Genomic DNA, 26826 nt, shown 5'->3' on the forward strand with positions numbered 1-26826 from the left:
TCTTTTAACAATTATCTATACAAAAGCAAATCCAGCTGCATAGCTTTATTTTGATCTGAATGGTATAGTGGTAAAGTGTGTGTGTGTGTGTGTGCTTGTAAATTGATTAATTATGTAAGGGTGACAGATTAACTCCAAGGTAAGAATATAGGTAACAAAGAAGTCTTCTTGTCTGAATGCTATACTATAGGCAATGTCGAGTAAATTATAGAGGGGTAGCTGAATTCGTCTGTTGCAGATCAAGAGTCCAGCAGACTCCTAAAGATGAACAAAGCTATTGGCCAACATTTTCAGTAACTATATGGCTGCACGCTGGGAAGAAGTTTCCCTGAAGCAGACCACTTCCTTATCTTTGGAGACCTAATTGTGCAGGGGAGTGGGGGTGGGGTTCATTGATCTCTCCTTGCCCCAGAAGTGCCCTGCACCACCCAAACTTATGTCCCTGGGGGCTTGTTGCGCACTTACAGGAAAAGAAGAGATCGATGGAAATGGTCCCCTCCCCCACAATCAGCTCTGTGGAACGAAGGAAGTGGTCTGCTGCAGGAGTGCTTGTTTCTAGTGCATGGCTGCACAGTTAGTGGGGACGTTGGCCACTGTGTATCAGGTTTCATGGACTAGGGTTGCTTCATCAGCTTCATGAAATTGGCACATGTACTCAGGTAAGTATCTATGTACACACAGAGAGATCAGTTCAGTGGGGCTACAAGAGAAGGTAACACAGTAGCAGTAGGTCTGTCATATAATTGGAGTCCAACTGTATACAAAGTCAGAGCAGAGTGTCCATCCACAACAGAGGCCCTTGTTGAGTCAATACATATCGTATCATCATAGAATTTTAGTGTTGGAATGGACTTTTGAAGGCTCCTAATTCAAACCCCTGCTTAGGGTAGAAAACATGTGTTATCCTCAGAGGAAGGCAGATTGTTCTACTATCAAACAGTTCTTATCACTAGGAAATATTTAGCCTACATCTCTTTCCTTGTAATTTCAACCCACTGGTTCTGGTCCTGTACTCAGGAGCAAGAAATGACATGTTTCTTCTCCTCTCTTCTATGATCTTTCATCATAGGACTTGGTTTCCAAATCCTTTAACATCTTTGCTGTCCTCATCTGAACCTCTTCCATTTCATCAATATACTTCTTAGGATGTCTAGAGCGAGGCGCAGTATCACACGTCAGTTCTGACCAATGCAACAGAGTGGTACTATTGATTCTCGTGATCTGGACATTACACCTATGTCAACGCCGTCCAAAACTGCATTAGCTTTTTTATATGACAGTTTGTGAAAAGCAGCAATATTTCCTGGTCTAGTACAGATCCAGTGAAATTACAGATTTCAGTAGGGCTACTAGAAATACTGGATCTGGATTTAACTTTTTGTGATGTTTAAACCCCTAGATATGGTCTTCCTCATAGAACTGAGATCCACTGACAGGGAAACAAACAAACAAAATATATTTGTCATTTTAGACTGTGAGCCCTTTGGGGGACAGGGAGCAATTTTATTTTATTTATTTATATCTATGTAAACCACTTTGTTAACTTGGGTTGAAACGCAGTATATAAATGGTTTCTCTAAGGGAGGCCAGGATGTCTCCTTGTCTTAAGGAGGCAATCATTAGATCGCTTCTAGAGAAGCCTGTCTTTGATAAGCAACTACAGGCCTGTCTCCAACTTTCCATGGCTGGGCAAGCTGGGCAAGCTGATTGAGAGGGTGGTGGCCTCCCAGCTCCAGGTGGTCATGGAGGAAACTGATTACCTAGACCCATTTTAAACTGGCTTTCGGGTGGGCTATGAGGTGGAGACTGCCTTGGTTGGCCTAATGGATGATCTCCAATTGGGAATTGACACAGGGAGTGTGACTGTGTTGGTCCTTTTGGATCTCTTGGCGGCCTTCTACTATTGACCATAATATCCTTCTGGAACATCTGAGGGTGGGAGGCATTGCTTTGCAGTGCTACTGCTCCTACCTCATGGGGAGATTCCAAATGGTGTCTCTTGGAGACTGTTGTTCTTCAAAATCGTAACTTTCATATGGTGACCTTCAGGGCTCCATATTGTCTCCGATGTTGTGTAACATCTACATGAAACCGCTGGCAGAGATCATCAGGAGATTTGGTGCATGGTGTTATCAATATGCTGATGACAACCAAATCTATTTCTCCATGTCAACATCATCGGGAAAAGGCATTATTATTATTTTTTGTCAGACAGGTGTTATTGACTGGTTTGTTTTATCCAGACATCGAGTCCTTCCCAAGGACCTGGGATGGCTGAATTTTATTATCAATGTTGTTGCTGCTATTATTATTATTATTATTATTATTATTATTATTATTATTATTTTACATTTATATCCCACTTTTCCTCCGAAGAGCCCAGAGCAGTGTATTACATACTTAGGTTCCTCCTCACAACAACCTTGTGAGGTAGGTTGGGCTGAGAGAGAAGTAACTGGCCCAGAATCACCCAGCAAGTATCATGGCTGAATGGGGATTTGAACTAGGGTCTCCCTGGTCCTAGTCCAGCACTCTAACCACTACACCATGCTGGCTCTCCCTAAATGCCTGCCTAACCTCCCTAAATGCCTGCGTGGAGGTGATAATGGGCTGGATGAGGATAACAAACTGAGGCTGAATCCAGGTAAGATGGAGGCAACTATATTGTGGGGTTGGAACTCGGGAGACAATTTTGATCTGTCGGTTCTGGATGGGGTCACACTTCTCCGGGAGGAATGGGTATGAAGTCTGAGAGTCCTTCTGGATCCGAACCTCTCCCTGGTGTCCCAGGTTGAGGCGGTGGCCATAAGTGCTTTATAACAACTTTGGCTGATACACCAGCTGTGTCCATTTCTTGAGATGAACAACCTCAGAATGGTGGTACATATGCTGGTAACCTCCAGGTTGGACTACTGCAATGTGCTCTATGTGGGGCTGCCTTTGTCCCTAGTCCAGAAACTGCAGTTAGTTCAGAATGCGGCAGCCAGGTTGGTCTCTGGGTCATCTAGGAGAGACCAAATTACTCCTGTGTTGAAAGAGCTACACTGGCTGCCAATAAGTTTCCAGGCAAAATACAAGGTGCTTGTTATAACCTATAAAACCCTAAACAGCTTAGGCCCTGAGTATTTGAGATAACGTCTTCTTCACCATGAGCCCCACTGCCCATTAAGATAGTCTGGAGAGGATCGTCTGTGGTTGCCACCAGCACTGAAGACATATTTATTCACCCAGGCTTTTAATTAGATTTATAGTTTAAATACTTTTAATGTTGGGTTTTAAATGGTTTTAATGTTAATTATTTTAATGCTTAAATGGTTTTAATTGTAAACTGCCCAGAGATGCAAGTTTTGGGCAGGATAGAAATATGTTAAATAAATAAATAAATAAATAATCGAACTGCTTCCTCAAGATGTAACAAATATGATTTTCAAAGAGAATTTTCAGCCTTTAGCAGAGTCAAGCACTGCAGAAGAACTGTAACTAAATGAATAAGAATACTTGCCTGAAATCCAAGGAGCTTTTCACTAGGCTTAATATGTCTCTGGAATTCACACTCTACTGGTTGTATCACTTTGATTCCATCTTCATAAAACACATAGAACATATTACCAATTCCCAGACCTTAGGAACAAAAACATATTTAAAAAGACAAAATTAAGCCATCAGGAAAAAAGGTTCTGGAACAAAACCCTTGATTATTTTTGGCCAGAGGCCAATTTGTTAAGCTGTATGAGATTAATAGAATGAATCCTATGGATTTTTTTTTTAAATTAAAGACTTAAAATGAAACTGCAATGTGATTTAGTATTCATATTATAGTCCCCATGAGAAACTCAGTGGCTTCGGGAATACTAATCTAGAAACACATGCTATAATTTGAAGGCACCTGTAACCAAAAAGAAAGGAAGACAGAATCCCCACTACGTAACCCTGCATTGGGATCAATGGAAATAAATTCCTTAAAATTTCTCGCTGTATAAATAATGAGGGCTGGAACTGATGAAAACAAGTTTCATGACAACACAGAAATCCTAGGAGGTTTAGTAGCTGTGTTTCATTGTTAGGCTGTTCTTGGCTGCGTGTGTGAATCCATGGGACCTAAACAGCTACTGGCAGTGCTGTGGTTGCAAGCCCACCAGCATCTTAAATGGGATTAAGGTAGCCCTGTCCCTTATCCCTGTTTTTTAAAAAAAATTATGTTCAATGCTTTTAGCAGGCACTGTAGCAGTGATGGGCACCCACCCATCACTCCTGGGATCCCCACACACTTGCACATGAGATTTCTGGATATGGGGGGAGCGCGCCCAGCAATGGAGTGGTCATCTGCGGGGAAGGTAAGTATAAGCAGCCTTCTCTGCCACCGGTTCTCAAGCCCTTCTCTCTGATCGTGAGAAAGGGCTCAATGTCTTATTATATCTGACATTTTCTTCAACCGTGCAGAAAACCTACTGACTGACATCCTGAGCAATGAACAGCTTGTGGAAGGATTTGGACGAGCATAAGACTGTTGTGTAGCTAGTAGCACCAAATCTGGACCTTGCATTCCAGACTAGTGTTGTGCTACTGCAATCATGCAGTTGTGCAACTGTGGCTCTCCTTATTTATTTCAATGAGAATTTTTGTGAACGAGTACTATACCACAATAGCACTCTTGGGCAATCCTCATTTTTAGCACAAACTAAAACTAAGCTAGCACAGTGGTGCTCATTCCATATGACGTTCCTTATTCTGGAGGTTGGCCATTAGGTTTTCCATTTTACAGCAAATTAGGCAGCCAATATTAACATTAATAATCAAAAATCTTCATGAAATTCTACACATCATCTGCCATTGTACTACAGAGCAAAAGGGACTCCATTGTTCGCTACAGAACTGGTATGCATTCCATTCTGAAATGGTACTCCTTTGTTTCAAGCTTTCATTTTTACCCTAGTGTTTCAATTTCCCCTTTTTCTTACACATGATTGTATATGAAATAATCTTTCTCACTTTTTGTTGGTGTCATAACTGAGAATTAATGCTTCCAAGTACAATTGTTTTTATTTTACTAAGAGTCTTGTGACTCCTTAAAGTTCAACACATGTATTCCAGACTGGTAGTCATTTAGTCTCTTCCACCAAAACTAAAGAAAACAACAAAACAAAAATGAACAAAAACCAAAAAGTTTGTGTTCAGGAATTCTAACTGAACTTGAATCCAAGAACTGGTTCAGGGAGTTTATATTTTTTCCTGTTAAGTGAAATTGAATCCGAATCCTAAATCTCTTGGCTTCCTTGAACATGAACTAAACTCCCAAACATAAAAAGTGGTAATTAGTTCAAATTAAATGGTCCTGTAAATGAGCACTGATGAAGCTCAGATCTGGATGAAGCACTGCCACTTGCTAATGTCTGCAGATCAAGTTGCTAAGACATAGGAGGCACAGCCAATAAAGAAACTGGCAAACCTATGTATCACAGGAACTGTTCTGTTTTTATTTAACAATCCAATCCCTGTTGTGTTTTGATTTAATCCTGCAGTCCTATTTGTCACCATTCCAGTGGCGCACTTCGGTTCAAGGTCCGGTTCAAAGTCCGGCCCTTGTGGAGGGGGCCCCCTCTAAATGTCCCCTGGAGGCCTCCAAATGCCCCACACTGCACCGCTGCAACCAGCCATCCCATGTGTGTGGCGGGGCCACTGCCAGCATGGGAGGGATGTGCGTAGCAAGACAAGTGGGACTTCCACCAACTACCCTGCCACCTCGATCTCTCTTTGTGAGGGGGCACCATCTGTGTGCCAAGACCGGCGGGGCCTCCACCAGCCACCCTGCTGCCCCAATCTCTCATGCATGGGGAGGGGGCCTGCAAAGCAGCTTCTGGTGTGCTATGCTGTCACGGCACCGCCAGCCGGCTCCATACCCATGGCAGCCTCACCCAGATCCAGCAACGCCAGCTAGAGTGGCTCCCCAGCCCCTATGCCATCCTGCCACCACACCGTACAGAAGGATGTCCCGCTGCTCCCATGCAAATGTGTATAGGATTTTCAGCTTAAGTGCAGATAGAAAAGTGCCTCTCCTAAGGCAAGCCATTGACTCACAAGAAGCACCACAGAATACAGCAAGGCGCTTTAAAATGAACTGTAGGTTTTGTTACCTTCTTTTTTATTATAATTCTCAGCTTTTGTTTGTACATTGTGTGTTTGGGTGAGGGGGGTGGAGAAGTAAAAGTTGATGCTGCTTTTGACTTGGGCTGGACTTTGACTTGGGCTTTTGAAGCTTTGGGCAAACCCACCAAAGCTTTCACCAACTCACTAAGTTTTCAGGAGGATTATAGCTGTGTGGCTGAGTGAGAGATTTCCTCCCCCACTGCTGCTGCCATGCTCGAGCTGCTCTGTACTTGTGTTTCTCTGGGATATATATATATTTTTTCTTCCCCCCTTCCTGCCTTTGGAAGCTACTCTGGGGGTGAGGGTTGGCTTAGTGTTAAAACGCTTTCCCCCCTGCTGCTACTGCTGCTTTCTTTCTTATTCTGAATTGCCTTGTTATGACTGATTGTGGGTGTGAGTGCTAGATGGATTGTTGGCTTTAATCTGGTCTGTGATTATATATATATATATACACACACACTGCATTTCAACAACAAAAAGTTGTGTTGAAATGTTTCTGCTAATGCATATATGCATAAAGAGTCTTGTTCATCTTTACATTCTTGCAAATGCAGTTGCTTAAATATTGGATCCTTTAGAGACAGAGCGGGGAGTGGGGAAAGAAATATGTGGGATGGGAATATATTAAGTTGCATGTTGAAATGTTTCTGCTAATGCATATTTGCATAAATTATACTTGGTTTTTTTGTAACTACATTCTTGTGGTTTCAGTTGCTGTTTGTGCCCTCAAGACCATATGCTAAAAATACTGGGTGTGTGGGCGGGGGGGGGATGATGTTTAATTTGCAGTCACGGGGAGGGGGGCTTAGGTGTACCACTGCTGCTGGTAAACCCCTTCCCAATACATGCAATTGCAGATAGAGCTAGTGGTGAGGCTATGACAGGGCTTTAACCAATAATATGGGCTAGAGTGAGAGCTTGCAGAGAGTATATAAAGGGGACTTTAATTCATTTGGGTTGGGAAAGTTCCTGGAGATGAAGGATTACACAACTTCCTTGATATCAAGCCTTGGATGTCTGAGCAGAATGAACTGGTCTTGTGGTAGCAAGCATGACTTGTCCCCTTAGCTAAGCAGGGTCTGTCCTGTTTGCATATGAATGGGAGACTAGAATTGAGAGCACTGTAATATAGTTTCCTCAGGAGATGGAGCCGCTCTGGGAAGAGCAAAAGGTTTCAAATTCCCTCCCTGGCTTCTCCAAGATAAGGCTGAGAGAGATTCTTGCCTGCAACCTTGGAGAAGCTGCGGCCAGTCTGTGAGTGTGAAGACAATACTGAACTAATATTCTGACTCAGTATATGGCAGCTTCCTATGTCCCTATGTCTCATAGCTGCACAGTTCCCTGGGACATTCACAGTCATTTTATGGGAAATTCAGTCACTTTATGGGAATTTTTGCACATCTCACTGTATTTTGAGCTGTGGTTAATGTCCAGCACTTGAATGAACATTTTTGAGGGAAAGTTAAAAATTCAGTGGAAATATTTTTGACAGCAGTAGCAGCTGTAGCAAAATGAAAAAGACTGTGCCACCATTATGAGCCAGGAGAGAATTGCTGGGAGAAAAACAATTTTTTGCTTTAAACTTAAAGCTCTCTTCCCACTTTGTATGGATTTGGCAGTGATCTAATTCTGATGTAAAGGTGTGCTGCTATTGTATCTAACATGGTCCTTTAAGGATGCTTCATTTTTTCATGGAAGTTAAAATTTGGCTACATTGGCCCCACTATATTGAGCTCCATCCCTGTTAAACAATTACATTTCAGAAGGTATATTGTGGGAAATAGCAGTTATATGTTCATTTTAAACACCTAACTATGCACTTATATGCTCAGCTTTATATCACTAGAAGTATGTGTTGGTAACAGCTAGTGAGTTTTCCACCCTCCTTTCTCTCACATATAACCTTTCCCATTTTTAATGCTCTGCAGCACATAAACTGGTGTTTTCTCATCAAGTAATCAAACAACAACAATTTTGTGTTAGTCTGGGATTAACACAATATAACAGTCTTGGCAAAATAAGAATGATTCACATCTTGGGTCATCAGTCTGACTGGAGATACTCTGATTGGCTGAATGATTTATGACAAAACATCAGGACAAGTTAAGGGCAAAGTCTCCATTGGGAGTTTTGTTGTAACTCGGATATACGAACAGGACAAATATTTATATACCGCTTTTCAACAAATGCAATTGTAGGATATTGCAGTTCCCTATGCAATATCCCAAAAGTGTTATAGAAACTTAGATTTTTTTTGTTATTAAATACAAACAATAGGCAAGGAAAATAGCAAGCTTTTAGATACTGCAACCAAGGGTTTTCTTCCTTCACAAAAATAATTAGTTGGTTTTTTTTTTCATTATTGACAATGACATGCTATATAATAGAGTTAAAAGTAAAGGCAATTATTAAGAATTAGAAGGAAAAAATAATTATAATTGCTAAAGCTATTGTCTGCTAACAAGAAATTTAATAAGTACACAAGACAAGTATATTATTACAGTATGGGGGAAAATTATATTAGTACCTTCCTCTCTCCACAGTATGTTTGCAACTGCAGCATGTAAGAGGGAAATAAAAGAAGACAAAAATGAGAAGGAAATCCACATGCAATGGCACATCAATTTCTGAAATAATGAACACTAGTTGGGCTGGTTTTCTTTGCCCGCCTGCCCGCCTGCGGTTTCTGGCGGGTGGGAGGGCTGGAAAGAAAGCTGGCCAGCTCCCACCTCCCTCTTTCCCGCCCACGTGCCCGGCCCGCTGCTGCCTGCTCCCAGCGGCTGGCACGCCAGCGGCCACATCCCTATTTTCTCCCCTGTCCTGTTGCTAATCAGCAGCTGCTCGCAAACTCTCACGAGAGCTGCCACTCATGGAATTAGCGATGGGTACACCTAGGAGAAATGAATATATAGATGATACAATTTGGTTTATAAAATAAATCCCAAACACACCATTGCTGTTTGCTACAGCATTAGATTCCAGTCATATACAATCTTGACATTTACTATTGGAATTTATTATATTTTGGCATCTTTCAATGAAGTGGGTGCTATCTAACGTTAGCCACAATGCTTTTATTTAGGTTTTTAGCTCAAATATAGATCATAGGGAAATTTTAGCCATTCTTTGTATTGTGCTGTCCTCAGAGTGAACAATGGATTTGAGAAAGGAACATTTCATTGCAGCTATAATAAGTAAAACACTCAAAAAATATCTATGAGTGATGCATTTAAATAATACTTCTTTTTCAGAAATGTTTTATAAGATCATGATTCTTTTGAAGCTTCTGGAATTTTCTTGGTAGTGACTTCAAAAGGCAATGTTGAGAGAAATAAGCTGCTGAGGCAAAATAATTGCTTTCTAGTATATTTACATGACATTAAAACTGATATTTGAACTCTATTTCACAGAGGTAGAGTTTAGACATTTACAATAAAATAGAATTCTCCCAGTTACAGAACCTATGTCACTTTTTCCATACTGAAAGCATAGCTAAGCAGATTCAGACATGATAATAAAATAAACTGGCCAGAACAGATAAAATTCAAAGCACAGTATCTTCTGTAAGATAAAGGTTCTCAAGGCACATCAGAAACAGAGAAATTCGATAACATGGAAAAGACAGTGGAAGAATTTGGTTCAGAAAGTAACTCTTACATTCCAATATATTTGAATTCAATCATCCAAAAACCTTCCGTTTAAGAAGATAGTTAAGATGGCTTTACATTTTACATGGACATTCCAAGTTAAAGTGCCTGCCCTTCTTAACTTCCATGTCATTTAAGCTGTAAAGCTTTTGTACAGTCTCCTATATTACGCTGGCTTTACTCCTAGAATAGATGTTTCTGGCCTAAAATAGATGTTTTGGGGGAAGAAGTGTAATAAAATGTTCTAAGGCACCCAGGCAGTGCTCTCCACCTTCTTGTTCTTAATGACATGCAGTTAAACACAATGCACAAAGTCAGGAAGTGTTGCAACCTAGCAATAATTCCTCCCTCCTCCATTCAGATTGAGAATCAAGAGAAAAAAGAGCAGACTCCTGCTACCATTTGGCACCCCAGAAAGCTCCAATTTCTCCTGAAGGAAGTTGGAAAAGTTTAAACTGAAATGGGCTTCCCAAATTCAAATTGGAAATTTCTCTGACCTCCTCCAAAATGGCCCTTTCCAACATTCCCAACCCTTCATTGCACAGCCCTCGTAATTTTCACTCAGAAAACATCTTTTTTTCCTCCCAAGCTGCTAATTTGTTATTTTCAGTCACACATCAACCTGCATTATGTGATAGATATACACCATCTTAAAAGGCCCTGATGGCTTCCTCCTTTCAGGGTATTTCAGGGCCATTAACACCATATTTAGAAACATCTTCTAGCCTCCTAAACCTTCAGATCTGCCTAAGAAAAGATTTGGGCAGCTAGTTGGCATCATAAACCCAAATTCATTGCAGTATTTTGCTACATGACCCAAAGACTCATAAACTAAGTTAGTTGATAATCTGCCTTGTGGCCTTTGGATTTTTGTATTAATTCTATTCTCTAAGTACAACCAACATATCAATATATGTGTTCAATATGTGTGTCTATCAAAAATAAAACAAATGGGACAGAAACTGGAGTCAGACCGACAAAAAAAACCTATGACATTCAGAGTGAATATTACTCCGAAGTAACTTTTATTCTGCTTAATGGAGCTTAGCTTACTCCTCAGTAAGTGTGCACAGTGAGTCTTTACAATTGCATGCATTGAACCAGAGAATGGGATTTGCTACATATTTAGGAATAAGACTCATATGTCTCTAATACCTGACTACACTATTATCTCTCTTTATATTTTCTTTTTAAGGAGCAAATCTTCACATAATTTGCCCATCAGCCTTTCATGATGGGGCAATTTGAGCCAAATTGAAGAACACAAGCCTATAAATGAGCCAGTGTGGTGTACCACACTGGCTCATTTATGGGCTTGTGTTCTTCAATTTGTGCTGGACTAGGACTGGGGAGACCCGAGTTCAAATCCCCATTCAGCCATGATACTAGCTGGGTGACTCTGGGCCAGACACCTCTCTCTCAGCCTAGCCTACTTCACAGGGTTGTTGTGAAGAGAAACGTAAGCATGTAGTACACCGCTCTGGGCTCCTTAGAGGAAGAGTGGGATATAAATGCTAATAATGATGATGATGATGATGACGACGATGTGAAATAAATCATTTTAGGATTATTATGAATGTCTATTAGCAGTAGCAGACCTACACACAATATGTCTTTTTATTCATCTTTTAATCACTACTGTGGTAATGAGAAAATTGTATTCTGGTCAATGCCCGGATGACAGCAGTTTCTGTAGAAACTGTTCTTTAGTTTTCTTTTCATTCAGTTAGACAGCAGTGAAGTTAGAGACAGAGGAAGTCTGCATTTCTTGTCTTTTTCTTTTTAAAGAAAATTGCTTTTTAATTGTAGCTCATATTCATTTGATGGACAATCCCCAGAAGAGCTAGACCCAAAATGTTTTGTCTCACATTAGCAATTTTCAGTCTTTCAAAACAAGCATCTGTTCTTTTCAGTTCTGCTAAAAAGCCTATTTTTTTGTTTGCCCCCACACCCCACAAAAGACATTAGACACAAGTATATGGTGTGAAGGGCCACAATTTTATTAATGAATACAAAAGCAGGTGCTGGATGGGATTGGTGCTCCAACCCCACAGTGCAGTAACTAAAGGCTGGCACCTTCAGGGCATGCCTTGCCTGTTGAGCACTGACGATGCACCTTGACTCCAGACAGCTCCCATTGCCCTCTAAAGCAGGGGCTGTCCTTCTTAGCCAACCTAAGGCCAGGTCTCTGCCTTTAGGGCACCCCTCAGAAGCCACCAAGCTTTCCACAGGGTGTCACCTGACAGAGTAGAGCATGCAAGATCAAATTCCCCGAGCTGTCAAGTCTCTAGAGAATAGACGTGCCCGTCCAACAGCCAATCACTTACCTGAAGGTGCTCACCGAATTCCGCTGTACCTGCCCACCTTACTGTACCTGCAAACAATTGTGACCAAGGAACTTCAACTAACTAAAAGGTACACTCAGGAGCAGGCGAAGAAGGACATGCACCATAAGCCAATCAGGTAAAAGCCAAAAAATTCCTGCCCGGCCCCGAGTGGCGACCAGCAAGCCCAGACTGTACCTAGAGATGGAGGGAGGGTGCCTGTTCCAGATGGACTGAGGGAGAAGGATACAGAGACCCTCAGCCTTGTGCCTTTTTGAAGGGGGTGGGATGGGGCAAACAGGCCACACCACTCATTATGAGCAGCAAACAGCCTGATTTCTCTCTCTCAAAAAATGTAACAGCTGTTATTACATTGTTCAGATATGAACAGTGGCTAACATGATGTGCAGTGTTACAGTGATTGCTGCATTCTTAGGCTACCGCAGGTTTCTAAGGCAGCCTAGACACAGCAGTTGGGAAAACCTGCAGAAATGCTACTTCCACAACCACTTTTTCTGAACACGGTTCAGACTGCCTTAGAAGTCTACAGTAGCCCTGAGGCACAGTGTTATAGAGTCATAATGCTGCATCATGTTAGCCAGTGAAGGCAAGACAAGCCTGAAAAACTTGGTTCCCTTAAGCTAGACTCTATTTATGTATACACTTATATTCTGCAATTTTGCCAGGGAGCCAAAATAGTGTACATGGTTATTTTTATTTTCACAACAAGCCTGTGTGATAGGTTTGGCTGAGAGATATCTGACTGGCTCTCCCAGAGAGTTTCATGGATGACAAGGATTTGAACATGGGTCCCCTTGGTCCGAGTCCACTGTTACTAATATGACTGACTACTATTACTATAAGCAGTACTTATATCTGGATTTTCAAAACATGAGTTCCAAAGGGGTATACATAGAAAAATAAATATACATGATCTGCCAGTCAGGTATTGTAGCCTGCCAAATGCATGTTAATCCCCCATAGTCTTAATTCTAGACAGGATGCACAAACAGGAAGTAGCTAGCAGAGCTTTGGTGCAGCAGATAGTAAAAAAAAATCTGCTGGTTTAAGACCAGAGTGAAGACCATCTCATTTTGGCTCATGTGCCACAAAGCCAGGGAACTGGAACCTATGGGTGATGCCTTAACAGACATGCCACGTCATGGTGACCCACACTGTGCTGTCTGTGTTAGAGCTAGGACCGTGGCAGCATCAGCTCTCCGCTGAATTGCAGAATGGCAGTTCAGTCCCCAAATAGCAGAGCAAAACCAGTTTGGCGAGAAAGCAGCAAAGTAAGAGGTCTTGAGACAGTTCTTTAATATTGAAGAATTATAAGGATTTATTTAGAAGTCACAAAAGGATAGGAAAGCTAAGCTTAAGGTTGAAAGGGGAGAGAGACCAAAAACAACACAGCCATCTCTGGAGAGAAAAAAATGGAGACTAACACTGGAAGAACAAAGAGGGAAAGAGTCCAGCACTTTTATCCATGACCCTACCTCCACAAGTGGTCACTATGAGGCATTGTAGCAGAGAGTTGATGTTGCCAGGGTCCTAGCTCCAACAGAGACAGCACTATGTGGGTAACTATGCCAGTGCTCATATTGGTCCCACACCATGCTGCTCTCGGTCCAAGAACAACATGAATGACTTCCTCCTGCGCCTCCTCAGTCCCAGATTGGGGTGGGGAAGAGTGCATTGCCAATGGGAATTGGGGAGGATGGAGAGTGCGATCTGTCTGGGCTAGCAGCTGACATCGACACCGCCTCCTCCACTGCCACAGAAAGAAGAGCTTCTTCCTGACATGAGAAGACCTCTCCCCTACTTCCGCCTCTGCCCTCTCAGGCAGCTGCACTGCAGGGCCAGACTCCTCCAGATAGAAGAGCCTGCATGTAATCACATCAGTGGGGCAAATGACTTGGGAAGTAGGACCCTCTCACTGACACCCACCACAGCCAGAAGCATCACCTCTCCTTCTGTCTGCCACTCTGCTCCTGGCTCTACTTCACACCTTCACGCACATCTTTTTGGTATTTTAAAATTTTTAAGGCCTATCCCTGATTTTTTTTTGGGGGGGGGGAGAAGCACCTTTAAGAGGGTGTGGGATTGGGGAGGTCTATTTATGCTCTGTGTGCCACACACATAGCTATCTACCACACTGTGGTGCATCCAAAAGGCCTCTCTCTAACTCACTCCTCCTGTCCTACAGTCCTGCCACCTAATACCTCCCTTTTGCAAACAACCTGACCAAGGTGTGTGTGTGTGTCTCTCACCTATTGGCTGGGGCTTCCAGCGGCATCTTTGGCTGGAGTTTGCCAAGTTTAGGAGGCACTTTTGGGCCAAGTGGACACCAGGATTCAATAGCTGGGGGGGGGGCACAGGTGGGTACCAGTCAGGTACCATCCAAACAACCAAAACAAAATTTAAAAAAAAACCACCAAAAAAGGTGAGGAGAGGGAGCCTGGAAAGCTCGGCACCACTCAACAGCCTACAAAAACCAAAGATTAATCCACCAGGCAGAGGCAGGCCTGGCAGCACAAAGACAGCAGCAGCAAAGGTGGCAGCGTGGTTGCAGAATAAAATTGAGAAACCACAGCACACCCCAGTTATTGAGAATCAACAAACAAAGCCTGGGTGCTGCTGGCACAATTTAAATAAAATTTGGGGAGGGGGATCACAGTACCCCCAGTTATTAAAGGGGGCTGGCTACAAACAAAGCAATGAGAGAGAAAAGAAACCATACGAGGAAATAAAATTCAAATAGCACCCAGTTAAGCCAGTAGGCTGCTGTTACTATTTTAAAATTATTGGTATGGGGCGGGGGGGATGCAGTGCACATGCACACTAGGGTTGTGTGTTTTGTTTTGTTTTTTGTTTTGTTTTTGGCCCAAATCCGAAAAACCCCCATTTTGTTCTTTGTTCGAAATCAGCCAATTCGAAACACCCCAGTTTTGTTCTTTGTTCGAAATTGCAAAATCCAAATCCGAAACATTTTGGATTTTAAAAAATGGCCCCAGGGAAAAACTAGTGGGTGGGGGTGGTAGTGCCCAATGGGTGGAAACTACCACCCAAATTTCAGAGGAATTGGGCAAAGGGCTGATTTTTGGTGAATTTTTGAAGTATAGGATTTTTCCCATAGGGAAGAATGGAGGTTTCAGCAAAAGTATAGCTTCATGTTGGGGGGAAAGGGGTGGCCCAGAGCAGAGTAGGGTGGGTGGTAGTGCCCAGTGGGGGCAAGGAAGCTGCCAGAATTATTTCAAAGGAATTGGGCAGAGGGCTGATTTTTAAAGATGTAATGGCGTTTGCACATCTGTAAAGTTCTTCCCCATAGGGAATGATGGACCTCCATAATTCCTGCCCCATAACTGCACTTAGGAGGCACCAGGGTGGCCCCGAGCAATGTTTGAGTGTAGATTCAGATTCTTTGGTAGCATATGAGAGTGGATTCATGGTTTGTCGTTGAAAATCTCATATGCTACCAGAGAATCTACACTCAGAACACCTCAGAAACAACAGAACCCAGCACCCCATGGGTTGGCAACCTGTGTGCACTACACCACCACTTGCTCCTGGCCACCCCAGTGCCCCCAAGGTGGAGTTATGGGTCTTCTTAAACCTCCATTATTCCCTGGGGGGGGGGGACCTTAAAGAAGCATAAACTTCAACAATTCCTAAGAAATCAGCCCTTTGCCCTATTCCTTTGGAATCTGGGTTGTGGCAGGCACCCCTTGGGGCACTGCCACCCAACCCACTGTTTTGCCCCTCAGGCCCCCTTTCTGCCCCAAATCTGCCCCAAAGACATGTCAATTTCAGAAATTCTTTAAAAATCAGCCCTTTCCCCAATTCCTTTGGAATCTGGGTGGCAGCAGGCACCCATTGGGGCACTACTACCTGAACCACTCTTCTGTCCCCAAAGCCCTCTTTCTGCCCCAAATCCACCCCAGATAACATCAACATCACACATCAACAACAGCAGAGCTTTGGAAAAAATCAGGCAGATTTCCAAAGGTCATGCACATCCACATCCCCCCTGCCCAAAATGCAATTGATCTACACACAACAGTGTGAAACAACAACAATGAAATGCACACTGCCCCACTGGCCAATGAGGGTAAAATTTACCCTTAAATTTGCTTAAAAGGAATAAGGAGGCAATTGCCAGCAGATCAGCCCATGCTTTCTCTGGCCAATCTGCAGGCTGGAAGGGCTGGAAATTCAAACAGATGTCAAAACTCAAAATGGAGACTGAAGAAGAAAGACTTTTCGCGATTGCAAAATGGAGTTCCAAAACAGCCGAAACAACAAAATGTTTTGTATCGGAAACAGGGACGTTTTGTTTTGGCTACAAAATTTTCTGTTTTGAGCATTGGGTGTTTTGTTTTGGCTACAAAACAGCCGAAATGGTCTGTTCTGTGCACAAAACGTTTTGTATCCGAAACGAAACACACATCCCTAATGCACACACAGTACCCCAGTTATTAAAGTCAATACTATTAAAGTATTAAATTGTTGCTGAACAATAAAATAAAATTCCAAGCAGCATCCAGTTAAAGGGACAGGTGCTGCTGGTACAAATAAAAAAACAAAACCATTTGGGGGGGAAACCAGGCAGTTGGCAGGCACTGCAAAATAAAAGGATTTTTAAAAATAGAGATATTCAGATAATCCCCTCCCTCCCTCCCTCTCCACTTAAGTGTGAGAGCCAGGCAGGCAGGCAGGCAGGCCCAGACTAGACTACCACCATCACCACTCTGGTCTCAGTGCTGCTGCAGTCTCTCTCTCTGATTATTCTCTCCTGAGGCACAAAAAGCAATGGATCTCTCTGCCTCTACGCAGCCCCTGATATATATTTTGAAACTCCTTCCTTTGGCCTCCCCCATCCCTGCTCTTTCCCTACAGTCAATGGTGGCACAGTTGCTCATGCCAACACTTGATTTGAAAGACAAGCCTACCAAGAAGCAAGAAGCAAGGAGATCTCAAGCGAATTGGAAACCAGTGCCAGGAGAACAATCAGTGATTGAAAAACACAAAGACAAAATGGTGTCTGTTAAGCAAAATGTGCAGATCGATTCTCTAAAAATCACTGGCAATTTGATTTGCGATTGAATCAGCCTCTTTATTTATGTGACAATTTGATTTGCAAACAAATCAGTGAATCGCCTCAATTCCTGGTGATCTGCTAGCGAATCAAACTGCACACCTTTAAAACTGACAGTGGATCAATTGCATTTACCAATTGCATCTTTTGCTTCCCCTAGATCAGATATGTGATGTACCAGCAGTATCTCCCTTTGACCCTCTCTTATGGTGGTTCAGAAAGGATGGAAGCAGTGCCTGTTTCCCAGCAACCAGGGTTTGAGATCCATGTGTCTGACACTCTCTTCATTGCCAGAAAGAGCATATTAATGCTTTATTTATAGAGCAACATACTTTCACTGAGCTTGTGAATAGATTTATCTAACAATCCCAATGTAACAAATCTAAGAACTGCTTAAACTTGTTATAGACAAACATCTTGGATAACTTGCACATAGGTTATGAGAACTGGAACCATTAGAAAAATAAAGTAGAATTCAGACCCAAATGTTGAACATTGCTATTTGAGATGGAGTCTCTGGCTGTGACATTTTAAAAATGTATAATCTAGTTTACCTCAGCATACCTGGCCATAACATAAAATGCCATCCCAAATTATTCCTAAAGAAATGAGGCAAACAGGTATTGTTGCATATGCGATGCAACAGAGAGTTTTCATTATAGGTACAAAACAGCCTGCGAAAGAAATTTGGACAATAAATCAGAGCTGAAAAAGCTTTTATCCTTGTACTGTGCTATAGGCAACAGAGATACCTAGGTGCATAGGATGGCCATAAACCTAGACAGGCAATAGTATTCAGGTCACATAACCCCTTCCTCAGTGATAAGACTTTGACATGCAAAAAAGGCCCTGGTGTTAGAAACTGATCTATGTAATGGTAGGGAAAAGGCATATTATTTTTTAAACATAGCCTCAAGACACAAAATGCAGGAAGCAGATAATTTTCAGCTTGCTGTGGGTGAACAGATGAAAGGATTTATAGAAGTTGCTTCATACAATGTGACAGAGTCACAGCTGCTGAACTGGGTAACATGGGAACCTGTAATTGATGTTAAAAAATAAAATATTAATTGGCTATCAAATATTCAACTCATCTGTAAATTACTGCAAAATCCTTGGGTGACAAACTTCCTTCTCACTAGATTAACAGGTAAATAACATTGATTGTTTCACTACAGTCAATGTTCTCGTAAAGTATTCCAATGGAGAGTCTCATCTGAGCTGTTTGATAAATCTGATATTTTTAAATCAAACATTTTGGAAATTATTTCATAATTAAAATATACATAGATTTCTTTGAAAAATATAAATTGTGTTAATTTGCAAAATAGTCATTTGCAGTCCATCTGAAAGGATATAATACATCTGGGACCTCTGGGACAGTACAATGATAAAAATAATGTTTAATATATATTGAAGCCCATTCCCACAGTTCTGTTAGAAGCTAATGTAATAGCAAGGTGTGGATAGCCACATGATAGTTTTCCAGTTTCAAAATAGAATGATTGTACTTTGAAATGTTATTATGGAACTTTTAAAGAACAGGGAATTAAATCTATTACTGCTGCTGCTACTATGAATATTTACATACATCTTTTCAACAAAAGGGCTCAAAGTGCTTTTGTTACCAAGATAGCCTGTTTGGGGATAGCCAAATACTCCCTTCCATGTTAGCACATCGGATTAGCTTTCGTGCTTATTGCCTTCTCAGGAAGGAATAAGATAAAAGGTAAAAGGCTCATCTCTCTAATAAGAAGCATTAATGGTCGGCTAGAGACTTGAGAGGCATATTTGTTAACACATTCCAGCACCTATCATTCCCGGTCTGCTCCGGTCCGGGGTTTTTTGCGAATTTTAAAATTTTAAAATTACCTTTAAAATGATCGTCAAGGAGGTGGGGGGGTGCGCATAGGTCCCCCCCCCCGCCGACCTTCAAAATGCACCCCTCAGGCCTTTTAGGCCAATTTTTTTGCCCATTCAGGCCTTGCTAAAAATGGCACGGTGGCCAAAATGGCGGCTGCCACGCATGCACAAAAAACCTCTGCAAGGCCTGGCATGACCCACAGCCTTGCAGAGGCAATTTGCACATGCACGGTGGCCATTTTTGTTTTGGTGGCCATTTTGTGAGAGGAGGTGAACCATAACTCACCACTTCTCAGCAAAATGCTGAGATCCTGGATCATCCTCTGAAAGGTGGTTGCTGTACCATAAGTATCTCCCTAAAAGTCACAGGAGGGGTTCAACCCCCTGAGGCAACTTGTAGTGCCTAAGTAGTATCACATGCACATCTTAAAGTTGGACAAAATAAAGAGTAAGGCAAAACTTTTACTGGACTGGATTTGGCCAGGATGTGACAGTTTGGCAAACTGTCCTGTGACGTTTGCCAGAGAGTGGGGAATAGCCAGGACAAGGGGAATGGGCACCTTTACAACAGTTGTAAGGCATAGGCACTGCGTTCTAGAGAGTGGCAACAGACATCCTGGGGCCTATCCAACCCAAGACCTCCCGGGGAAAACAGTATCTACTAACTCTGGTGGACTATGCCACTAGGTGGCTGGAAGCAATGGGCCTGAGTAAGATAGGTGCAAAGACTGTAGGTCAGGCTCTAATGGACATTTTTGCCAGGATCGGTTGGCCACAGGAAGTCCTGACTGATGCAGGTGCCAATTTCATATCCGGGGTGATGGAGAAGCACTGGAACACCCACGCTGTGAAGCATCTCACCCCTGTGTCTGACCATCACCTGACAAATGGCTTAGTGGGAGGAGCCCAAGGGATGTTTAGATTCAGACGTTTATCAAGGAACCTTCCAAGGGCTGGGACTTGGGGCTGCCACAGCAGTTGACTGCCTACAGAGCTGTGCCTCACCCAAGCGTAGGATATTCTCCCTCTTAGTCTATGGGAGAGATGTCAGAGGGCCTTTGCAACTGGTTTGACATCAGTGGGGGGGAGGAGAGGCTTCCCAGGGAGAAAATATATTGGACTTTGGGGACAAGCTCCAAGACACACTGAAAGGGACCCAATCCCTTGTGCAACACAATCTGTGGGAGGCCCAAACAGAGCCACAGGCCTGGCATGACCCACATGCCAGGGAGCATGTCTTTGATCCTGGAGAACAGCTGCCAGTCCTCAGACCAGTCTGGACCAACAAACTCAATGTGGAGATGTGGTGGAGGAGGAGAGAGTGTCAAACTGCTTTTGAGGAGTTAAAGAAGAAGTTTGTTTGTTGGAGTCTTGCCTTCCAGGAGGATGAGTCCAACGTGGAGCATATCCAGGGGAAAAGCAACATCGTGGCAGGAGTCTTGTCATAGGGACTCTTTGAAGACCCCACTGGAACTTAAAGAACTATTGGGGGGTGGGGTGGAGGCAACAGAGGACAAGAGGTTCTAAGTGCTATTTGAAATATGATTGTTTCATTGATTGATTGATTGATTAAGTGTCATCAAATTGGTGTCAACTCTTAGCGACCACATAGATAGATTCTCTCCAGGATGATCTGTCTTCAACTTGGCCTTTAAGGTCTCTCAGTGGTGCATTCATTGCTGTCGTAATTAAGTCCATCCACTTTGCTGCTCGTCATCCTCTTCTTCTCTTTCCTTCCACTTTCCCCAGCATTTTGGATTTGTCAAGGGAGCTGGATCTTTGCATAATGTGTCTGAAGTATGATAGTTTGAGCCTGGTCATTTGTGCCTCAAGTGAAAATTCTGGATTGATTTGTTCTGTGATCCATTTGTTTGTTTTCCTGGCTGTCCATGGTATCCTTAGAAGTCTTCTCCAGCACCAAAGTTCAAAAGCATCAATGCTTTCTCTATCTTGCTTCTTCAAAGTCCAGTTTTCGCATCCATAGAGTGTCATGGGGAAAACCATTGTCTGAACTATTCTAATCTTTGTAGGTGTAGACATGTCTTGGCATCTGATACTGATATGTATTAATATTGATATGTATTTAGATAGTTAAGATAGGAACTTAAGGTTTTTGTTCCCATTCCTTTGGGACAGGAGGTGTTTCCACCTCCTAGTCTCATTTTAAGGATCAAGGTGTAGTGATCAGCCTCCCAGCTCTAATTGGTTAACAGGAAGTGAACCACTGTCTTTAACTGACAGGCTGGTGACCCTATGTCTTGACCAATCAATCCACCAGGTGTGTGAGGCATGAGGGCTGCTGGGGGAAATGCTGGGAAGGAGAAAGAGGAAGAGAGTGCAGCAACTGGCATGGATGTTGCTCCTGTATGGTGAATGCTGCAGAATGCTGCCCTCAGGGTGAGATATTTGCAGGGACTTAATCTTGTCAGAATGAAGCCAAGGTTTTTGAGGCTTCAGAAAACTAGTGTAAGGCTTCAGAAAACTTGGTGGCAGCAATTCAACTAGTGTAAGGAAAAGTATGTTTATTCAGACTTTGTGTTAGGAATTAGTTTGCTTTCTGTGTGTGGTTTGCAATTGCTAAATATCTGTTCTTTGTAACTGAGTAACTAAGATGTCAATGTGTACCACCTTAAAAAGATCTGGGGGTTCTGAAACATTCTTGTAACCCAATGTGAAGTGTTTTGAGTGTATCTAAAAAGCCAAAACTTCAGAGGAAGCAGTCTGTAACAATTGAATAAAATATTTCTCTCTGTTCTTTTATTTTTACAAGCCTCCCAGAGTTGGTTATTAATTCAGGAGATGGAGGGCGGGGTGGAAGGAGGGAATTCCTTTTTTGCAGATGTGTTGTCAATAGAGCTTAGCCAGCTATCATTAGCTCCACATGCAGGCAAACACCCAGGGGAGCAGTGGGTTTTTATATACTTGCTTGTTAGGAAAGGGAAGCAAAGTGAAGTGGGGCTTTTCAGTCACTCAAGCCCCATTAGGAAAAACCTTTTAATGTGACTTGGTGGCAGTAATTCAATTCTCAGTCAGCTTCAAAGCTCAGAGGAAGGGGTGACTTAGGAAAACAAAAAACACCTCCCGTGTGAGTCAGCTGGCTAGGACCAGTCCCTTATAGGGACTACTGAAAAGGCACAGAGCCCATGTTGTGAAGGATACTGGACCACCACAAATATATGACAGCTATATCCAGGTTACAAATATATTAGGTTGTTTCAGCACTAACACAAATGCTGTGTCATGACGGTAAATCAGATTACCATCTTTTGTTAAAATCTTACTAAACTGCCAAAGAAGCTGAAGTCATTGCTTAATGGATAACATAAATGTTAACAACTGCATGACTAAGTTCTTTCACAGTTTCATTTACTTTAATCTTGAATTTCCATTTTGATGATTAATCATTATCATCTAGGAGTATTGGCTTATCTCAGAAACAGGAATGTGTCAAGAGTATGCTATCTGAACTAAACTTTAAAATAAATTATATCCTCCATCTTCTACCATAGCCATAGCTCAGACTATTCATTTCCTTTCATACTTGCCCACAGCATCATCTAGTCTACCAAAAGTCTTATCCATCACTCTGTTTTTCTGCTTGCTATGAAACATGGTGTATTGTTCTCCAACAAGGCAACTTTGTAGGTTACTAAATCATAGAAATCTAATCTCACATTTAAAGAGTATCTATAACACAAATGCTTTGAGAAGATTTGTTTCATGTTAATAGATTCATGCCCATAAATTTTAGTTTCTGATCGTTATTGAGGAAATTTTTTCCAGGAAATATAAATGGAAGCTACAGATCTTCAACACAGCTGAGCAAGATAGAAGACCTTTTATCATGCTCAACAAAAACTAGCCCATTGAATACCTTTTTTTAGAGTCAAGTAAATGATGCTTGAGCTACAAGTGGGTTTCTCCAGACCTGTGCTGAGAAGGTATGACAAGCCTGTAGTTTATATTGTGACAGAAATGTGTATTACACATTTCTGAAGCGGAAGAAAGATTCTAGGTTGAGCGCCAATCTATTTGGTCACAAGTTGTAAGACTATACTATACAAACAGGATCAATAAAGGCAAATCTACAATCCACCCACCATTAGCATAGAACCTTGAGAACCTTGAAATCTGAGAGCCAGGTCTCACGATCAGTGAGACCCGGTTTAGAACCATGAACAGGGAGAGTGGGCTATGCCGGCTCTCCCCACACACGAGCGGGGAGGGAGCCCTGGGCGGCTGGATCGGCTGCACACATGACTGCTGGCTCCGTGACACAATTGCTCTCCTAGCGGTGCAGAGCCGTGCCGTGGCTACTCACGATTTTTTTAAAGCACTTGCTCCGCAAACCCGATTTAAGGGTGAGCCCGGTGGTTCACACAATTGTAGGAAATCAGGCTAGTGGAGGCTAGCCTGATTTTCTACAATCGTGTGAATAGCCTCGCTATTTAAAGAGTTAACCAGGATAGCTAAGCCCTGCAGAGCCGATTGTGGAAACTCAGAATTTCCAGGCAATCCTTGTCAAACTGCTGTGGTTAGCCTGCATTTAACCCTCCTGGTAATCTATCCTGGATAAATTTTGGTTAGCCATAGCTGTTTGATCAGGATACTAGGTTTTCACAAATAGCTCTGCAGGGCTCAACTATCCTTGTTAACTCTTTAAGCAGAATTGCAGTGAGTGTATGCAGGCAGCTACAGTGAGCTACATGACTGAGCAGGGATTTGAACTCAGTACTCTTTCATCCTAGTCCGTTATGCTGACACTATACCACACTGGAATTCTACAGGAGCCATATTTAAGTACATATGTGTACTTAAATATACATCAAATATACATAACCAAACACAAGGAACACATTCACATATAGAAAATGTACATGTGTGAGTCCCCTATACAAAAAAGGGAGAAGCAACACCAAAACAAGTAGAAAAAATAGAGGCCAAGCCTCAACAAGTGCTTAGAACAAAACTTATTTACTGAATGGGACATATATGCCCAACACATTTTGGCCTCATCCTACCTCAGGGGCACTGGAAAAAAACACACCCTATAAATATAAACTAGCTTAGTCCATGCAGAGCATCTGCACTCTAGTACTTAATTGCTTCTCATACCCCCTACCACAGCCCACCTCACCTCAGAGAGATCTCCACTTTCACCTGAGTCCACTCCTGCTCCTGCTCCTCTATCCAGTTGCTTCCATTCTCCTCACCCCTCTTGGTCACTCCTCCATCACTTTACTCCATCCCCCTCATCCCTCTTGGTAACAGCTGCAGCATTACTGGTGCCTGTTGACCAAGCTGCAGCCCCCTATCCCCAGAGACCTCCCCACCATTTCCCCACTCCTGCTCCTCCCCACAGAAGCAGCAGAAGCAGTTGACCAGGCCTTTTCTTGCTGCCACTGCCACCGCCACCATGGCCACGTGTTCCCCTCAGGCCTCTGACAGGCCCGGGTCCATCCCTTGCCTGTGAGCCTCCCTCCTCCAATGGCCTCGGTGGCCCCAAACAGCAGCAGTGGTTGACTGGGCCCTTCGTTGCTGCCAACAGACACCACCATGGCCGCTAGTTACCTTCAGGCCCCTGACAGGCTCAGGCTCATCCCTTCCCCTTCCATCTTTCTATCTTCCCCTCCTTTCTTTGTCTCTCTCTCTCTCTCCTCTACTCGATTTTCCCCTCTGTCTTTCTTCCCCTCCTTTCTTATTTTCCTTCTTTCTCTCTTTTTCCCTCTCTGAGTTAACAGATCTTGTTCATCTTGTTTCCTCATCTAATTCACACAACAGTAGGCTCCTTCTCCTGAAGGGGCTCTTTCCTCCCTCATGACCCCTCTCTTTGAAGAACCCGGCCCATTATCCAGATAGATAGATAGATAGATTCCTCTCCTCTAGAATCAAGGACATCTTCCAACCAGTAACAGTTGCATTCCAACTGTCCTTAACCATCACAGATTCCTCCCCTACATCTGCATATGGTGTCCCCACTGCCCAATCACCACAGTGCCACAGGATCCTCCTCCCTATCTCCATATAGAATCTCCACTGCCCAATCACCATGGTGCTTCTGCTTGCCAACTCTCACAGGAGCTGCCATGCACGGGATTAGCCATGGGTACACCTAAGAGGATTATATCTATATAGATGCTAACTAATCAGGTGGCATTAAAAATGACTCCCTGAAGAAATATAAATAAGTACTGAACCAAAACCTATTATATATGAGAAGGTCAAGCACAAATCATATTGAAAAAGTATAAAAACTCAAACATTGCCTTAAAACTGATAATTGGAGCAAACAATAAAGAAAAGCCAATCAACTGTATAATAATCAATGTCTGCTCATAATAAAAATAAATAAAATGGCATATTCATATTAAAATAATTCCAATTACCTGTACATACAATGAAAAAAATATACACTAACAACCTTTAAAAAATCTTCATAAAAGATTAATTGGTTCAACAGTTCCAAAAATAATTATATGAAAGATGAATAAAATGAACTAAACATGCATTCAAAAAGCTTGATGCTTACAAAGGACTCCACTAATGTGGAATCTCAAGAAGGCACATACTTCTGACATGACTGGAAAATGCCAACTTCTTCATATGCTCTCTTCAATTTTTAATAAATTTTAAAATAATCATTTCAACTCTGTTTTATATTTGAAAAATATGGAGTCAACTCTCTATAGCAGGAACACAAACCTTTATGACAAAAATCCAAATTTTAGGAAGGAATTGATATGCAAGAATTCTGTGAAGGATCTGAATGGGTGGAGGTGGGTTATTTCATCAAAAGAAGAAATTAAAAATAATGGAGCCGGTGAAATGTGTTAGTGGACAATGGAACAGGTATAGCATGTCAGGAGCTACAGGTTAACCTTGATATTCACAACTCTGTTGTCACAGCAGGTAAGTTGTAAAGCATGCAGAGGGTGACAATAGGCAAAGTCTACTGAGCCTCACTTTTCATCTTGAACCAGCACCTTATGGACTAATATTTTCGTCCCTTTCCTATTCTTTTTTTTCTTTTTCCAACTGCATCTTGAAACATGAGTAATCAATTTGATATACTCACTGTACGTATCACCTGAAAATCTGCTGATAACTTCTTTGGACCAGTCCATTCAAGTATTCAAATACTGGCACTAAGGGAAAACCCGGACATGAGGGCTTCATTATGAAAATGGTTAGATGGGACAGATAGAATGAAAATATTTTTTTTCTTGAAAAAAAGTTTACATTATTGCTCAAAATGAGGAAAATACTATTTTAAAGGCTCATCATGTGCAATAGGGAGTTAATTAAGCACATGCTGAATTTCCCCCATGTATATCTATGGGAGTAAATTCAGTAAATTCATTGCTTAACGGGATTGCGTCCCATATTTACAATAAAATGCCTGCCATTTGGTTCAGCAAACACATTAAATAAGCAGCCATGAAGCTTGGCAGAATTAATGGGCATGCTCTAGTAAATTACAGTGGAAGCCAATATGACTTTTCAGATTCACGAAACATGTTTTAATCTTTTTGCCTTGACAGTCACTTCAGTTCTGATTTCTGCCAGGAAAACCCCTTCACAACAAATATTGGTTCAATTCTATTGAAAAATAAAGAACAGCGACAATGAAAATGCTAGAATTATCAGGACTGAGCATTATATTAAAAGAGACCCACCGTAGGGAGGTCCTTGCAGGTGATTTATGTTTTCATGTGTTTGCTGGTGATGTACCAAATTAGCTTGATCGATGGGA

General features: G+C 42.2%; 1 protein-coding gene across 5 annotated transcripts in view; it reads right to left on the reverse strand.

Moving 5' to 3' along the window:
* Positions 1 to 26826, reverse strand: part of FSTL5 (follistatin like 5) — a 563532-nt gene that overhangs the window by 67645 nt on the left and 469061 nt on the right. For 3 of the 5 annotated variants that reach the window (XM_053256997.1, XM_053257000.1, XM_053256996.1), the window contains 2 exons: positions 8672 to 8698; positions 3503 to 3621 (listed from right to left, as the gene is read on the reverse strand). In XM_053256997.1, coding sequence (XP_053112972.1) covers positions 3503 to 3621; positions 8672 to 8698 — 146 coding nt within the window. The remainder of the gene's footprint in view (positions 1 to 3502; positions 3622 to 8671; positions 8699 to 26826) is intronic. The other 2 variants (XM_053256999.1, XM_053256998.1) reach the window with 1 other exon arrangement.

Source organism: Hemicordylus capensis, chromosome 5 (genome assembly GCF_027244095.1).
Source record: "Hemicordylus capensis ecotype Gifberg chromosome 5, rHemCap1.1.pri, whole genome shotgun sequence".
Classification (NCBI taxonomy): Eukaryota; Metazoa; Chordata; class Lepidosauria; order Squamata; family Cordylidae; genus Hemicordylus; species Hemicordylus capensis.